The sequence below is a fragment of the Crotalus tigris genome, unplaced genomic scaffold (assembly GCF_016545835.1).
Source record: "Crotalus tigris isolate CLP2741 ecotype Arizona unplaced genomic scaffold, ASM1654583v1 scf7180000024370.6872682, whole genome shotgun sequence".
Taxonomy (NCBI): Eukaryota; Metazoa; Chordata; class Lepidosauria; order Squamata; family Viperidae; genus Crotalus; species Crotalus tigris.
Genome location: NW_024100540.1, coordinates 703,047 through 722,423, shown reverse-complemented (window position 1 = coordinate 722,423; position 19,377 = coordinate 703,047). Strand labels below are relative to the sequence as shown.

The following is a 19,377-nucleotide window of genomic DNA, read 5'->3' as shown; positions in this document are numbered from 1 at the left end:
TTGTCTATCCCGGCCACCCACTCAGACCTCAGGTTGGTGATAAAGGTCCTTCAGGATCACGGGTTCTCGGTAAACTTTCTAAAGAGCCAGATGGTTCCTGCAACCAGGCTATTACACCTGTAGGGCTATTATAGACATGGTAGGAAGCCGAGTATATCTGTCTCAGGAACGCAGGGACAGTATCCGGGAGTTGGTCCTCAAAATCTTCAGAGACCGAATAGTAACGTTGGCCATCCTCTCCCAGTTGTTAGGGAAGATGATATCGGCTATAGTGATCATTCCATGGGCCAGGCTGCATTCCAGGAACCTCCAGTGGTTCCTGCTCCCCTTCCAAAGACTGGGCACCAGCTCTTTCAACTGAAGGGTAAGGGTCCCTCATCAGACCTTGCGGTGCCTCAAGTGGTGGATCTCTCCAGCCATGCCAGAGGGTCCTCTTTCAAGGAACCCATTCGACTCACCATTATGACTGACGCCAGTCTGTTCAGTTAGGGAGTGCACCTTCAGTCACAGTGGGCTCAAGGATGGTGGTCCTGCTCAGACCTGAGGCACAACATCAACTGGTTGGAGCTGAGGGCCGTACACCTGGACCTCCGTCACTTCCACAGCAGGATCGTGAAACATCATGTGCTGATCCTCATGGACAACATGGCAGCAAAAGCCCATGTGAACCGGCAAGGGGGTACCCAATCCTGTACCCTCATGGCCGAGGCCCAATTGCTGGGCTCCTAGGCAGAAACCAACCTTGCCTCCATCAGAGCCGACCATATCTCAGGAGAGGCAAACAGACAGGAAGATTTCCTGAGCAGGTCAACAGTGAACCATTCGGAATGGCATCTGCATCCAGACCTCTTCAGAGAAATCTCCGACAGGTTTGGCTTACTGATATTGGACCTGTTAGCCTCCCCGAAGAACGCTCAACTACCAAGGTTCTTTTCTCATTTTCCGTCTCTAGGAGTGGAAAGGGCGGATGCTCTCCAGAGTCTGTGGCCAGAGAGACTGCTCTACACCTCCCTCTTATTCTGGCGATCATCCGCAAGCTCCTTCAGGAGAGGGCTGAGGTTCTTCTAGTGGCCCCGTACTGGCCGCGGAGACAATGGTTCGCCGACCTTATGAGCCTTTCCATATCTCACCCATGGAGGATTCCTCTGCGTCATGTCTCACTCAGCCAGGGGGCCCTGCAACATCTGGATCCTCAATGGCTCCTGTTAGCCACCTGGCACTTGAGCGCAGGATCCTGCTCACCAGGCATCATTTCCATGATCCAGGCCTCCCGACGACCTGCTACCAACCTTATTTATGAGGCCACATGGAAAAATTTCTGTTTGTGGTGCACAAAACACCGCCTGACTACATCGGATTTGACGGTTCCAAGGATCTTGGACTACCTACTAGAGGGTCTAGAGAGGGGCCTGGCACCGAATATGATATGCAGACAGGTTGCAGCTCTCTCCACCTTACTTACCTGCGACAACGCAGTATCCCTAGGTCAACACCCATTGATACATTCGTTCCTCAAGGGTGCCACAAACTCAAAGCCACCTGTGGTGCATAGGTATCCCTCTTGGGAACTGCCATGGGTTCTTCAGGCCCTCACCAGGCCACCCTCTAAGCCTCTCAGTATGTGTGATCTGCGATCCTTGTTTCTCAAGGTCGCCTTCCTAGTGGCAACCACTTCTGCATGATGGATATCTGGGTTAACGGCACTTTCCACCAGGGATGACTTATGCATCTTTCACTGGGACTGAGTGGTCCTTTGGTTAGACCCTACCTTTATCCCTAAGGTTAACTGTCTATTCCACAGGGCACAGGAAATCGTGCTTCCAGATTTCTGCCCTAATCCATCTCATGATCTGGAATGGCAATGGCATCTTCTGGATGTTCATATGGCGCTCCATTGTTACATCAAATGGACGGCTGCCTTCCGCAACTCTGAGGCCCTCTTCGTGTCCTTCCACCCTTCTTCCACGGGTCGAAAGGTGTCTGCTTCCATGATTGGCAGGTGGATCAGGGCGTGTATAGCAGGGGCATACCAGTCCAATTCATTGCCAGTTCCATGTCGGCTCATGGCCCACTCAACATGCAGTGCAGCTATCTTTGTGGCATGGGCCATTCAGACGTCCATTGAGGACATTTGTAGGGTGGCTACGTGGTCTTCACCTTTGCCCTTTATCCGACACTACAAACTGGACAGGTTCGCCTCTGTGGAGGCCTCCTTCTGCAGGAGAGTGCTCCAACAGGTTGTACCTTGAGGCATCCCACTGGACTGGCCTGCTTCCCTCCCACAGAGACAGTAGGCTTTGGTATGTCCCATTGGTGGATTCTCCATTTCCTGTTCTGGAGAAGGGGCGTTGTCTTACTTGAACACCTTTTCTCAGCACAGAGATGGAGAATCCACTCCCACCCTCGCAGGTTCCTTAGGCCTAGGGTTAGGTTCTGTGAGCCAACACATCATGCAGTCAGTCAATGGCTTCGCCCACGTCGAGACTGGGACATCCTAGTCCAGGACAGGCATAGCAGGTTTGACTGACTTGATCTGATTGAGCAGGAACACAGTCTAAATCCATTGGTGGATTCTCCATCTCTGTGCTGAGAAAAGGTGTTCAGGTAAGACAACGCTCCTTCCCTCTTAAATTTCAAAGATTTCTAGTGTAGTTGATCTGAAGAACTGTTGGTAGTCATATGAGTTGCATCACTGAAGATGAAAATAACTCCTTCTCCAATGAAAGCCATTCCATAAAGGTCAGCATAATGCTGCATTTCATTAGTGTATTTGAATTTTCAAAATAAAAATTGGAAAACACATTTGAAAGAAGCATTCTGATAAGATAGCTGCTTCCAAAAATTAATCCTGCAGTTGACAGGAAAGAGTTTAGAAATGAGCACATCTAACTGATAGAGTCAATGGATTCCAAAGAAGCAAATTAATCTTTTTATCTGATTCACACATAGCAGAAAAATGACTTATGTAGTTACCCAAGATTATAACAGACTGCTATCAAGGAAAGATGCAAATAGAATTTTTCAGCTTAATACTGAAATATAATATAATATACTACTGTTTGCAATATTGAAGCAATGATGAGCATCCATGAACATTCGAAATAAGGTAAACTTTCCAGGTTCAATTGTTCATTGATATTTGCTTAGAATGTCACAAAAATGAATATTTGAGTGAATATTAAATAGTATTTTAATTAAAATGTTTCTAAAATCTAATTTTTATTGTTATTAACTTTGTGTAGAATTGAAATAGCTTATAGTATATATGAGATATATATATATAGACACAGGCAGAGATGTTGCATATAACATTAAGAGTTTCTAATTCTCAAAGCTGTTCTGTGCAAATATCTTGTGCAACATTTCAGAATCCAAATGTCCTGGTGAACATTTTAATGGAATTCTGAAGCTGTATTGTAAAAAGCAACCAAGGCAATCAAGATGAAATCTAAAATTGTTTTAATAATTTAATTTAATAAATGATTTTCTTATGATTATTACCCTTCTTTCATATTAAAAAGTAAAATTCTTCAATACACTTGACTTCATCTAAGGTAATGGCATACAATCACAGGATATCTTGTAACAATTAGCTGGCAGGAATTCATAACTTCACCTACTACCATCACTCTTATACCTTTCTGTACCTAATGTATAGGTAGAATGCTTTCTGGAATAGGATTCCTTATTTCCCTAACATAGCATCAAGCTAAAGTAAAAGTATCATTGGGGGTTACAGAAGAGTTTCAGTGTTATCAGGTCTATTATACTGTAATGAAAAATAAATCAACCTAAGTTGCACTGAAAGATCAAGGCAATGTTGTTTAATCAAATATTTTTGCACTTTCCAGGCATAAAAATAACAATCCAGAACTCATAGAAAAACATATTTTTTTCTCCCAGAAGAATAAATCTGCCCTATTATGAGTGTGATGTTACAAAACCTAATGGATGGTGTTTTGGTTACTATTGTTATGAAATTTGAATACAAACATATAAAGAGAACAAAATGCTTTCATTTAAAATATGCAAAATGACTGAGTTTATTTAGCAGTTTAAAGACATCCCTTCTCCTTGGCAAAGACATTTTTATGATGTCTATCCATAAGATCTTGCTTATATAGTTCTTAGATGCAACTTGCCATAAGAGTTATCTGCTCTGGCATGTGGAGCAACATGGACTATCTTTAGAGGAGAGAGTAATGGGAGCTTTTATTATCAGTGGACATAAATCATAATATTCTGCCATTCCAATCTATATTTGTAAAACTGAATTATTCTTAGACCAAGAATAGAATAGAATAGAAACAGAATAAGTTTGTTTCCAACTGCTCATATTATGGGTTGGCAATTGATTCTGGTGAAGAGTACACTTGAATAAAGTGAACTTAATAAATACCAAAGTAATAAATAAGGATCCAGTAATAAGCCTCTCTTAAATCTTGGTAAAATTTTTTCTTTTAGCCAGGAGGAGGGGGTACGTATTTTCCATGCTGACTGCGTTCAAAGATTTAAAATTTATGCATAATCAAAGAGGCCCATCTCTTTTTTTGAAGAGCACGGGAGCAGCCACAAGTGATTTGGCAGGCTGAATGAAACCCCAAGCTAAATTTTTATCGATATACTCTCTCAGTTCTTTCATCTCTCTGGCTGTCATAGAGTAATTTTTGGTTTTGGGAGCTTGGCACCAGGCAGAATATCAATAGCACAGTCTGTGGCCTGATGTGAGGGGAGGATGTCACATTTGTTCTCACTAAATGCTTCCACAAAATGACAGTATTCTGTGGGAACCAGTTGAATCCCCGGCAGTTTTTCAGCTACAGTCTTTAGGGTCTTGCAGAGCTCCCCTTGAATCTTGTTGATGGCAGTGTCTCTGTTTTATCGTCAGTGGCAGGTGGGAGGGGTCCTGTCCCCAGTCTTAACTTCCACATTCCCTCCTCCCACCAGATGATAGGATGCCATTTATCAAGCCATGCTAGCCCCAAAATTACTGCTTCGGTCATCTTCCGAACCACCATAAAAAGGATGATTTCCCAATGCCGACCCATTTCCAAATGCACAGGTTTGATTAGGTGTGTGCCAGGGGCACCTCTGATGAGGGACCCATCAACCTGCTCAAACCTCATGGGCAGGAGCAATAGCTTGGCTCGGATACCCAGTTTGAGTATAGTGGGTAAGTTAATTAAGCATTGGGTGCACCCTGGGTCTATTAGGATGTTCAAATTCATGTGAGCCCCTGTTTTGGGCACTATCAGCCTGGTGGGAGTGGCAAAAGAGTGAATGGGATGACTCACCATGGGGTCCTCCTCGCCTTCCTCATTATTGTCGTATGGTGCCGGCATCTGCTGTGGCTCAGATTGGGGTTTGGCTTCAAGCTCAGTGGGAGGGGAGGCTTCAACACCGAGGCCTTAATGTGTCCACTTAGTTTTCTCTCTTCCCTCTCTGGAGCTCTCTTTGTGGTTTCACAGCAGTGACTGGCATGTTCCCGGGAGAGGGTGAGGAGTTGGGCACTCCACAGCATGGCACTTGATTAGAGCCCTGGCTGATGCTTGGGAGATATTGGTGGCTGCAGAGGCTTAGGGATATTGGCCATAGAGGCATTTTTCTTGGATGCCCAGTGGCTTGGGTTCAGTGGTGCTTGACTTTCGAGGGTGGTCCAGTGCCACCACCATATAGTACAACTCATGCAATAGGTTAGGAAGATCTCGAATGATGGAGGCTTAAAGCAAATTGTGATCTAGCCCCTGTTTGAAGTAGTTGATCAGTGACCGCTCAGGCCATTGACCTAGCCAGTTAGCAACTCTCCTGATGTACTCCTTTGCAGGGTGACCTCTTTGCTTCAGGCAGTGAATTCTTTCTCAGCTATCAGGACTTAGGATTTGTCTTCAAACTCACCCCTCAGTTGCTCCATGAATAGATTAATGCTGTGCAATTCAGGAGCTTCTTCATCATGGAGGTTGGTCACCCAGTCGGCTGCTTCTCCCTCTAAATTTGCTGCCACAGCATTCACCATCATAGCCCCATCCAGATAGGCATAAATGTAGTGATCTAAATGAGCCCACACATGGTTTAAGAAGAAGTTCAGCTTCTCAGGATCCCCATCAAAGGTGGGCTTGATGGGAAGCAGTTCAAACCTTGGCAGAGCTGCCTGCATTGCTGCTGGACTTGGGTGGCTTGCTGGTCCAGGGAACGTGGCCAAACCACTATCTGGACTTCTCTTGGCTGGGCTCCAGGACTGGCATCCCATGGTCCTGGCAACAAACTTGGCTGGGATACAAGGCTTGGTATCACAGCTGGTTGGGGGATGGGCAAAGCAGCATCCTTCACCTCCAGCCGGCCGAACTTCTCCTTCAGCTGTTTGAGCAAGGGGACGTGGACTATGGACTGAAATCTCCACTCTCTGGAGTCATCCCATCAGCTCCTTTCCTTTCTTGCCATCTGCAGATGAAGAACCCTGGGATGGTAGCAATAAGAGCTCCTCTCCAGCAGTTACAGGAGTGCTCCTGCACTGAGGGGCAGCCTTGGCTTGGAAGAGGTCTGCTAGGGCTCCTTCATGTGGTACCAGCTTCCCAGGTTGGATCACCCTCGTCTTTGGCTGAGCTCCTGCCAGTGATGCCTTCTCAGTGGCTGGAGTGCCAGCCTGTGCTCTGACAGCCTAAGTCCTGTTGCAGCTAGCAGTGGTTTCAATTTTCTTCTCCATCTTGAGTCTTCACCGAGTCTTTACTGCTCTCCCAAAAGTGAGTGGGTATGCAGTCAGGGCTCAGCACCCAGAAAAAACAAACTTTTAAGAGACTTGGTTTAAGGTCATGGTTTCAACAGACAGAGATGAATAAAGCAGAACTCCAAGGCTTGAGAATTCCTCAAAGAACATGTTTATTGATTACAAAATATTGGTATATCAAAAGTGAAATCAAGTCTGGAGATACATGTAACAATTCCCCAATACAACGTTAAAAAATCCCATCCTTAAGGTTATGCAGGCAACTACGTTCCCAATACATCCTCTTGGCGAGTTTTTTATGCAATGCCCAGCTGCAGTCTCGGGAACAGCTGATGACCTTGGTTCCCATGGAATAAAAGTTTATTTATACTAGCGAAGCACCTGGCACTCCTTCCTCCATTCTATGTGTCAACCGAAAATGAATAGGGAAAATGGCTACAGCCAAGCACATTTTTGGAGTTGACAGTAAACACAGCTGGGCACCCCCTTGAGAAAGGCTGAACTGGGTGCTTGCCCTCCACTTCCCAGGACTCCAGGCACCTGCATCACTGGGGGTCCTCTGCATGGCCTGAGAGGGACAGCAAGGCTCCTCTGATGGAGAAAGGTATGGCGCTTGCCCTGGTCTCGCCTTCCTCAGCTGGAGACAATGGATCCCCCAGCCCCATCCGGGCCACCACAGGTGCCCCCCCAACATGAACAATGAGCTGGCTATGCCACCCCAGCCATGCTCCCCCCACCTACCCAAGGTCAACCACAACCCTGATGTGGCCCTCAATGAAATCAAGTTTGACATCCCTGGTAACTTTATAGATATCCAGATGGCACATCAAATGGAAATGAGTATCAGGCAGAAGAACTTGATTGGCCAACTGACCATCTATGAAAAACAGCATTCTACTTTGTAACTGGTTCTTATTATGTTTACATTCAGTTATTGTACTTGAGTGCTGGATTTATCAATTATTTGGTCTATATGGCCAACATTCTCAGTACTCATTACAGTGTCTTAAATGCTCTTCAGGTCAATTTAGCTGATATTTAACCAGCTGATGAATAACTGTGTGATTCTCTAAAATGAACATTGACTCCATGTCTAATTCTTTTATTGACTCTCCTTCCATAATAGCCCTTTTCTAAAGGTCGGATTCAATTTCCACTTCCACAAGTGTTGTAAATCACCAAGAGATTCCAAGGAAGTCAGGGTACAGTGTGAAATAAATATGAGCTATAAATTAATCTGCTTGATTTATTAGACAGATGTTTTCTTATCACTAAAATTTGTCAGGCATTTTAGAAAGTAACTGAAAAGGAGTAAGAAAGGGCTGCCAACTGATTTCCTACCAAAAGTCAGAGAACTGATGATTTAGTATACTATATCATAAGTTAAAAGCTGAAATGAAGCCTCAGTTATAATATTTTTCTCACAGCATTTTAATATAGGTAGATATGCTTAGAAACGGCCTATTTAGCAACTATTTGATTTTATGATAATTCTGAAAAATAACTTTGTAATCCATCCTGGTGCTTATGACTAGTAACATCCTTGTGACCACATGATTATCATTGAACTGGTGGGTGTTTACAACCATCACATTGTCCACATGATTACCATTTGCATGTTTTGCAGCTAATTTCCAAAAAGCAGAATTAATGGAGTTAATGGAGAAGCCAAGAGTAAAATCATAACTTATAATCATATAGTGCCTGACTTAACCACAGCAAAAGTGAGGTCATAAGTGCACTGCAGTCTTGCGATGCTTCATTTAACTACAGTATCACTTAACGATGGAGTTGCTGCTCCTAATTTGGGTTGTTAATCAAAGATTATCTGTATTGTGCAAATGATTCGATTTAGATTCAAGGTATCTCCCCTGCCAGATTTGCTAAAGAAAGAAGAATTTGCTACCTATATATGAAAGCCTAAAGTTTACTATTCTTGCTTTTTCAAATGATTATTTGCCACTGTGAAAATGATTGTGAATCTAACTCTACTCTGAGATATTGTGAGCTATGTCTATGTCATTTCTTTGGTTTTCTTCAGATTAAAAGAATACAGTCAAAGTTTAAGAATTTCCTGATTTTTTTAAAAAAACTTATTTAGCACCTGTGTTGATCTAAAGATGTACCAAAATAGAGAACCATTTTTAACCAATACTTTTAGGTTTTCAGACTGTTGAATGTATTGCAATCAGTCATAAGGAGTTAGTAACAAATGTTGATCCATCTTAAAGAGACATCTTCTTATCAAAATCCAAGAGAAATATGGCTTCATTTCAATATATCTTTCCTACTGTTATCAGGAAAGCAAAGATCAGTATTTGCCAAATATTTTGAAAATTCTGTCCAGTACTTTAGAGAATGCTTCATTTCTAGATTGTTCACTGAAATCGGTCACTGAAATTAATTATAAAGCCCGCTTGTGAATGCTATGGATAAATACATGAATTAATTTATTAAGAGTAAAAAGAAAATCTTTAAGTGTTGCAAACAGAAATGGTTTTTCATTGTATGGAGTAAATTGAAAATGTATTTCTATATTTTTCTCCATTCATGTTATAATAGGCTGTCTTTGATCAATAAAATCATTCTTCATGACTAATTTTCATATTACTTTTGCCTGCAGGCATGCTTTAGGATACTTGCCAGAGGTATTTGAAACAAATTGGCAAAACCACAATTTTAAACAATAACTTTCAGCTCACATTTTTGAAAGAAGGAAATTAAAGGCACTAATGTGTGCTTATTCATTACAATGGTAGGGCTGCATAAGTCCTCTTTTCTCTTTTTTTTTAAAAAGCAAATGTTTCTGACTTCTTTTTTGTTCTGAGAAGGATGAGTTGTTCATCTTTCTCCCAACAGCCAACCTCTGATTCAGTAATTTCACTCTGCCGTTAGTGCTGACAACTATGTCCTAAAAAAGTGGATAAAAAAGTACTATACTACAATAAGGATTATGGCAAAACATCCCTCCCTCAGATGAATTCCTCAGCTTTATAGACTAAAAGTGAAGCAAAGATTATGAGCAAAATGTTACGCAGTACTGCTTAAAAAGGCCCAAAGTGATGTAAATATTTAAGGAACGAGGTTTGTATCTGGACTACTTTCTTAAAGATTGTATAGGACTTATGAAAATGTATTTCAACTTTTGCTTCATAGCTTAAAGTTCTAAATTTCCTTGCAGACCTAACCATCTAATTTGTCATTCACAAATCATTTAATTATGTAATATAAGTGCTATTTTGGCTGTATTGTATCTTATTCTATGCTCTAGGCCAGGGGTCCCTAACCTGTGGGCCGTGGAACAGGCTGGCCAGTGTATACACATATGTGCATGGAGTCACCTGTATTTGCACTAGTGCCACCACTGCTAGACAAATGGGGCACTATGTGGTGAAAATAGGACAACGTATGGTAAAAACAAGCACCACATGGTGAAAACGGGTGCTGTGTAGTGAAAATGGAGTGGTGCTAGCACCCACGCAGCAAAAATGGGGCAGTGCTAGCAAGTGTCTTGCGGATGCTAACACCATCCTATTTGCTTTGCGCGTGCTCACAACCCCATTTGTGTGTATGTGAATGCGCGCATGTAAAATTCTTCTCCCTCCCTTTCCCTCTGGTCCACCAAGTGAGAAAGGTTGGAGATCTCTGCTCTAGGCATATTCATGAATAGAACAAATCATTAGAAAGAAGGCAATATTATCATGGATTATTCCTTAAAGGGCCAGAACAAAACTAAAGAAGAAACTAGGAAAATGTTTCTCTGATTGTTATCAATATCAATTTATATTAATGACGATTCCAAAATAATTGTAACATCAATGTGGCTGGACTAAATGAAGTTAATTGACAAAGGTTCTTAGTTTGCCCAAATAATATTTTCAATCAATAGGACCTCAAAAAAATTATTATTCTAAAAAAAAAAACTTGGCTGATTTTACAGCAGACAACGATTTACACTGAAGATGTGCCTCACACTTTGAGCAATCTGGAAATCAATGCAACAATTGAAAAGCAAGTGGAAGAAATAATTGTTTACTGCTAGGCTTCCTAAAACAATGGGACTGATAAAGAAGGTTTCTTATTGATTTGGTTTTAATATCTGCTGTCCAAATTAGAATGAAACTAAATTGATTATGCATGATTTCATTTGTTCTTTTCTTTTTCCTTAAATAGGAGGTACATGCCAGAGCCCTGTTCTTCCAGCCCTGGTGCGACCTTCCATCCCCTCCTTGCCGCCATCATTGGATCTCAAACCCTTTCTTCCATTCTCACTGGACACTGCTGCAGCCGTCAATCTCTTCCCCAACTTCAATACAGTAAGTACCATAGTGAAGTTTTAACTCCATGTCGTATACCTCCATTTAATTATTGGCAATATCTTCATACAAATGTGTACACACATAGACACAAACATATGCATGTACACACACAAAATCAGCTGCAATTAGTCTCAGTGATGATGTTATCTAGTTTGGATAATGAAACATCTACAAGAAAAGAACTAAGCTCAGAGAGCACCAAGGATCCCTCATTTCAACCCTGAACTACAAATATTCTCCTTTGTTTATGTCAAATTAGTTATTGGAGTAATTATAACTAATGAAAGAACACATCAGATCCATTATTCTGAAGTAGTGATTTATAAATTAATATTTAGCTGCTTTTTCCATGGGTTCTAAATAAAAACTCAGAATAAATATTTAAATTATTTATAGTGACATAAACTAAACTGATCAGTTTCTCAGTATAATACTGAGAAACTACTTTGAATCCCTTTTAACAAGAATATTAAATAGGGCTGAGCTTTCTCATGAATCACTGTATTTGTTTATTACATTCTTAAACTGCCCAGTAGCTGCATTTCTTTGGTTTAATTAAGCCTATAGAACTTAATGATGACAAAATACCACATTAGAATCACTAATCAAAATGACAACAAAGTAGCAAATGTACCAGGGACAAGAGGAAAAACATAAAAAGCACTAAAACAGTTGCTGAAATGTTGGGCGTTTGTTTGTTTGTTTTTTAAAAAACCTCCACCTAATGCCTCAAAAGAACATTAAATAGATGTCAGACGATGCTCCCCAATGAAGGCATTCCATAGATAGAAGAATATAGAAAAAAACCACAATGAAAACAGAAATCTTGATTTAGGATACAGCCATATCTTCTGAACGTGGGGAAGATATAATGGACTTGTTCCTCATACATGGAGAAATTGCATGATCCTCCTTTCCCCTCCCAAAGCACATAAGGCATTAACATTCTTTTCAAAGGAAAATCCTGTAAACATATTGTAAAGGTATGGTGGTACAGCAGTTAGAGTGCAGTACTGCAGGCCACTTTAGCTGACTGTGTTCAGCAGGTCAGCGGTTCAAATCTCACCGGCTCAAGGTTGACTCAGCCTTCCATCCTTCCGGGGTAGGTAAAATGAGGACCCAGATTGTTGGGGGCAATGTAAATATATATATACATTGCTTACTGATGTACACCGCTTAGAGAGTGCTTGCACTTAAAGCGGTATATAAGTCTCATAAATAAATAAATATTTGGAAATGGAATTCGGCTTGCAGGATTTTTTCTTATGTAGGTATATACTGTACTTCTAACAAATGGAATTTCCATTTATTTATTTTGTTACAAGTAGTCCTATTTTAGTGACCATAATTGAGACCAGTAATCTGGAGGGTGAGTGGAGCAGTTTCTAAGTGAAATGTCATGATTTTACTTTGCTTTGCTTTACAGACTTGTCATGCTTTAAATACAAGAATTGGTTGCAAGGTCATTATTTTTTTATCACTATTGAACTCTAAATGGTTGGTGAATGAGGACTACCTATATATCAAGAAAGTCAGCACTTGGAAACATTATTCTGCCAAATTACACTCAGTTTGTACTACAGTGCTGGTGTCTATTGAAATTCTGAAGGGCTGTTTGACCACAGATACTGGAGTTGTTCTGAGGAGCTGGTGAAGTTTTTATGATTCTCTGACTGCAATACAGTTGGTAGAAAAGAATCTATATTGTAGCATAGATATTATAAAAGACACACAGACACATAGCAGCACACTATCTTAAGGATCCAGAATGTCTTAAGCACCTGGAAACTTAAGTTACAATTATATTCATATTTATTTAGGATGAAATGTTACTGAAGTAATTGAATTTACAACATTAAACTGCAATTTCACACACAGTTAGGATTAACTCTGCTAAACTCAGCTGGACCTTGTTTATGAATATTCATCAATAGTATTATCTTTTTAACTGGTTGTTCCATATCTTACCAGATGGATCCTGCTAAGGAAAGAAGCACAGAAATAAAACAAAGCTGTGTAATTGCAAAACACATATGTTCCATATAACTGTTTTCATATTGTGAAAAAATAATTTGGACAGCTCTTACATTCATTTCATGAACACCCATTGTCTGCTTTCTTCTATTTGAGTTTAATTAAGAAGCACAATTAACTATGTAAATATTTGTATAGTTAACGAATGCAATTTTGACATTATTTTAACTTTTAAAAGCTTATAAATACTCTCCTTCTGTTTTTTTCCTACTGTCTGGGTAACAAATTAATTTATATTGAGAAGAAAAAAAAAGCCAGAATTGTTACATTTGTTGAGTTTAAATTTGCAAGGCTAGGTTTAAGCTTTATACTTTTTGAGATACAGGTAGTCCTCTACTTATGACTACAATTGAGCCCAATATTTCTATTGCTAAGCAAAAAAAGTTGTTAAGTAAGTCATGTCCATTTTACAACCTTTTTTCCATGGTTGTAAAGTTGTAAAGCATTTTTAAGCAAACCTTTGAAGATTTTAAGTGAATCATTCAGTTGTTAAGCAAATCTGGCTTCCGCCCCTTGACTTTGATTGTCAGGAGCTCCCTAAGAAGGTTGCAGGAGAAAATTCAGGGATCTTGGAATGCTGCAACCATTGTAATATATGCCGGTTGCTGAACACCCAAGTTTTGATCACGTGATTTTGAAGGGATATTGCAGTGGTCATAAATGTGAAAACTGATCAGAAATCACTTTTTTTCAGTGCTTTTGTAACTTCGAACAGTGATTAAACAAATGGTTATAAGTTAAGAACTACCTGTATGATTATCATAACTATATGTAGTATTCCCTCTTTTAAAAAAATATCCAAGCTTTGAGTCATAGACTGTTGATATTATGCATGGTAAAATGAAAAAAAACAGAGCAGACAGTAGGTACAATAACAGTATAAAATTGACATCCTGTGAGCCACTAATTTAAAAATGGCATTAAAAATAGAACTGAATTTTTGGTGATGCTATTTCCATACTATCTAGTTCATGCTCATTCTAACGCATGTTTAATGTTAATAGCAACAATAAAATGGAAAATATATATTGCAGTAGTTTATAGAGTTGGAAAACAAAATGTAGAAAACTAAGACATCAAGACATCATTTTGGATATTTCTACTTTTTCCATTTTTCCACAATTTATTGCATATATTTTTCTTATATCATGGAGACATTACAAAATAATTACCATTCTTCCTCCTCTGCATCAGCTGAACATATGAAAGATAGAAATTTCATATTAAATTATTTCTATATGCTACAAAAGGGAAGACATCTCAGGAAAATACACAGCCCAAGGTATAAAACCTTGGAGAAAAGTAAATGATATGGCCATCTTTCCATTCTAGTGCTGTGATCCGAGTCTACCCATATACTCATAAATCATAAAAGCAAATTTTTAATTGTAATTCTCAAATCATATTTTCTGAGTTTCACATTTTAAGAAAGCTTGTCCTGACTCTTTGCCACTTTGCTTTTCTAATATTAACTATTAACTTTTTTTGTTTCTTAACTCAGTCTTTACTCCTGACAACTCTCTGGACTAATCTCTGCAGTTTTCTTGGCAAGATTTTTGGAAATGGTTGCTAGTCAAATCCAAAGTCACCCAATTGGTTTAATGCCTGAGGCAGGACTAGAAATCACAATTGCTTGATTTCTAGTCTAGTCTCTTTTAATCACTCTAGAAACTAATTTTCTATTATTAACCTGCTATTTTATACTTGCTATCTTGAAGAAAGCTAGAATATATATATGTTTTCATAGATTTTCATAGATACAGGTATGCAGGTCTTGGCGTATTCGGGTCTTTTCCCATGTAAGATTGAGAGTATCTTTGCAACATTTCGACGAGGTCCCTCTCGTCATCTTCAGGCTGGGGTCTTCGGCTTCGTGCTTGTGCAAGCAAAGTGTGATTGGAGCTGCTGTCTCTCTATAAATATTGGTGGGGGTGTGTGGAGTGCTGGCTTAGTTGCTGTGGGAGGATTGGTTGGCTGTGTTGGAGTTATTGTTTGTGGATTATTTGGCTGTTTCATAACATCCTGAGTAGCTGAGGTGCTGGCTGTGTGCCCATTAGTCTTTTGTGTTGTAACGACCTGGGTAATGGGCTGTGTGGTAACATCCTGAGATCTAGTGTAGTGATATCCTGAGTTCTGTTTTGCAACATCTTGAGTGGTAGGCTGTGTTGTAACATCCTGAGCTTTAGTGTTGTAACCTCCTGAGTTCTGTGATGTGATGTCCAGAGCAGAAGGCTGTGATGTAACATACCGGGCTTTGGTTTGGCTCCGAGTTTGCGGTCTAGCTCTGTGTTCATGGCGTGTATCCATTTGCTTTGTGTGGGGGTCGGAGGGAGGTGCAGCAGCTGGTGATGTCATCGTGGTTTGGCTTCTGGATGGTGGTTGCATTTCGTCTGAGGGATGGGTTTGGGCTTGGGTTTGGGTCTGGTGAGGGTGAATGGTGGTGGCGTACTGTATTGTTCTGGGTCTGGAGTCAGTTTTCGTAGCTAGGACTCGTTTGTTGATTAGGGCTAGTTTCCAGATGTCTGGTAGGTGGGAGGTATCGTCACGTTTATTCATGTTGTGGGGGTGTTTCTCTATTTTGATGGCTTCCATAATTATTCTCTTGGTGTGGTGTTCAGTTTTGGAGATTAGTTTGGTTCCTTCAAAATCAATTTCATGTTCTGTAGCTTTAAGGTGCTAGAAGAGGGAGGAAGTTTTTTCTTCTTTTCTGACTGCATTCTTGTGTTCTGCGATGCGTGCATTTATTCTCCTATTAGTTTGTCCAATGTATGTGGCTGGGCGGATTTTGCATGGTATTTCATAGACTCCTTGGTTTTCTAGCTGGATCATGTCTTTGGGGTTTCTTAAGATGTTGGCTATTTTTTGGTCGGTGCCGAAGACTGTCTTGATATTGTGTTTGTGGAGAATTTTGCTGATTTTATCTGTGGTGCCTTTGATGTAGGGGAGGAGGGCGATGTCATTGTACTGTTCTATGTCTCGGTTCTTGGGGGGTGTTTCCCTTTGGATTAGGTTGGTAATTGTATTTCTTTGGAATCCATTGGAGATTAATACGTTTATGAGAGTGTGTAATTCAATTTTCAGGTGGTCTTTGTCGGCTAAGTGTTTGGTTCTGGAGATGAGGGTCTTGGCAGGATGGTGATGGGATTGTGCGTTTAAGTAGTGGTTGGTGTGTGTTTTTTTCTGGTAGATGGTGTGTCCTAGGGAGCCATTGGGTTTTTTGTAGATTAGGACATCCAGAAAGGGGAGTTGGTTGTTCCATTTCCATCGTGAATTGTGTTTTGGGGTGTAGGCTGTTGAGATGTGTGAGGAAGTTGTCCAGACATCTGGAAACTAGCCCTAATCAACAAATGAGTCCTAGCACGAAAACTGACTCCGGACCCAGAACAACACAGTACACCACCACCATTCACCCTCACCAGACCCAAACCCAAGCCCAAAACCATCCCTCAGACAAAATGCAACCACCATCCAGAAGCCAAACCACAGTGACATCACCAGCTGCTGCACCTCCCTCCGACCCCCACACAAAGCAAACGGACACACGCCATGAACACAGAGCTAGACCGCAAACTCGGAGCCAAACCAAAGCTCAGTATGTTACATCACAGCCTTCTGCTCCAGACATCACATCACAGAACTCAAGAGGTTACAACGCTAAAGCTCAGGATGTTACAACACAGCCTACCACCCAGGATGTTGCAACACAGAACTCAGGATATTACTACACTAGATCTCAGGATGTTACCACACAGCCCATTACCCAGGTCGTTACAACACAAAAGACTAATGGGCACACAGCCAGCACCTCAGCTACTCAGGATGTTATGAAACAGCTGAACAATCCGCAAACAATAACTCCAACACAGCCAACCAACCCACCTACAGCAACTAAGCCAGCACTCCACACACCACCACCAATATTTATAGAGAGACGGCAGCTCTGATCACACTTTGCTCGCACAAGCACAAAGCTGAAGACCCCAGCCTGAAGATGACGAGTGGGACCTCATCGAAACGTCGCCAAGATACTTTCAATCTTACATGGGAAAAAACCTGAATACGCCAAGACCTGCATACCTGTACCCGTGAAAATCTACGAATATAAATATATATTTGGTTATTCGTATTTTCTCCTGCATAAAATTGGAAGTGTCTTGGCGACATTTCAATGAAGTCCCATTCATCATCTTCAAGCTGTGTTTTCGACTTCATTGCTCCTAGAAGCACGAAGCCGAAAACACCACCCTGAAGATGACGAATGGGACTTCGTCGAAACGTCGCCAAGACACTTCCAATTGTACGCGGGAGAAAACCCGAATAACCAAAGACCTACATACAAACACCCACGAAAACCTCAGAAAACACACACACACACACACACACACACACACACACACACATATTCTTTAAGAATTACTTTTCTAGCATGCGTGCGAATGCCTGGGGGACGGCTGTCAAGCTGTCTCTGCCCTCTATCTCTCCCCCCCTCTCTCATTTTGGAGCTGTCCCCCAGGCGCTCACACGCACGCTAGAAAAGTAATGGAGGATTTGGGCATAACCACCAGTTCCACCAACAGGCTGCCGGATGTGAATCAACTTAGCATGTTGCAGATTAATACAACTAATGGGCCGATTATGTGCTCGAGAAGCTGGGCACAGAGACAGGTAGCTATAGATAGAGATAGACTGTTAAATACAACTTTTGTTCTTTTTTTCTTTTCCAATGGATCAAAATAAATAGACCTATTAATCATTTCATTATTCAACTATAGAGCACCTCCCCAAAGTCATTTTTTATAATCTTTTATCATGCAGTTCCCTTAGACTTAATTAGGATAAACAACTTTAAGGCAAATAATAAATTATGATTTGTAATTCTTGAAAGACTCACATAAACACAAATCATCAAGCGTTCAAGTTTAATTGTGCAAATCTATGTGTAACTGTACAAGCACATTCACTTTATTCTACAAAACAGTTTGATCATGGATTCAGAATCTTATTAGTTCAATTCTAATATGGTTTCTGAATAGCAGCATTAAATCTCACATGCTATGGCAAACAGCACGTAAACACAAGAAAGTAAGATGCCATAAATACCAATGGCATTTTTACACTGTAACCTACTTTTTCTTTTCATGATAATCATGTTGAGACTTGGGTTTATACCCAATAAATGTATACTGTGCTGTGTCATTATTAGATCCCTGGAAATCCCATTTCAATGTCTGTTTCATGTTTCCATTAACATATAATTTTATTCTAAGCAGTAAAGTTTTCCTAGAATCCTTGCTGAGAAAAAATGACTAATATTACTCAGTAACCTGTGTTCCAAATGCTTTGTTTATTCTGTTGAAATATTTATATAGTCTACCACATGTCATTTTGATTTCAGGACAGTATACAGTAAAGCAAAACAATAAAGCAACCTAAATTTAAAAAAATCTGCTTAAATGTATCATACTGTTGTTTACGAATTTTGCTTTTTGAAATTTGATCTCTGATGGAATAAAGGTACAGACTTCTTACAATGGTAGCAATAATGAGATTTTGCTTGGCAATGTGATCTTTGTTTTCTAATGTAGTTTCCTGACATGCTAGACTATACTGAGTTCCATTTACTACCCATTTCTATGCCTGAATTAGCTAATAGTGTTCAGTAAACACATATTTTGCCAAAAAAAGGCTAGAGCATTTCTACATGTTCCTCCCTGTTTGACAAACCTTTAGGGACATGTCATATCAACTGGAACATTATCAGCCTAAGGAAAGATAAGCTGTAGGTCAGATTTGACTTAACAGGACAATTTGATAAGGACATACTTTTTGATGTTTCTCAAAAGTGTTCATGTCCTTTTAAAAAGAGTTTATGTAGAATTGTGCGACTTACAAGTAAATGTATATACAGGAATTAATTCGCATACATGTATAAATCAAATACATAATTTATAGAAATATCTAATTTTGCAATTTTGCCATTTCAACAAGAAGCATAAGGTATAATTAACTGAAAAATTTTGTTCTGATCATTTGAATAGTTAAAAATAAAATCAAAGAAATAATATGTAAAAGATTATTATATAACTTATACAATTATTAAAACATCTTCTAAAAGTAGTTTATATTATCATGTATTTTCCTCTGGTGAGGTAGGAGGAATCCTAAAAGCTAAATGCAATACTTCCCAGACATTTTCTACGGAGTACCAAAAACAGAGCCCACCATCCTTGCCTCAGGCTCAGCTGGCTGCATTTTTTTTTTTTAACTAACTACTGATTTTATCCACTATATTTTCTAACTGTG

General features: G+C 40.1%; 1 protein-coding gene across 2 annotated transcripts in view; it reads left to right on the top strand.

Annotated features, from left to right (window-relative positions):
• The window catches only part of ZNF385D (zinc finger protein 385D), a 356,261-nt gene that overhangs the window by 166,120 nt on the left and 170,764 nt on the right, over positions 1-19,377 (top strand). For both annotated transcript variants that reach the window (XM_039327972.1, XM_039327973.1), the window contains exon 2: positions 10,895-11,037. In XM_039327972.1, coding sequence (XP_039183906.1) covers positions 10,895-11,037 — 143 coding nt within the window. The remainder of the gene's footprint in view (positions 1-10,894; positions 11,038-19,377) is intronic.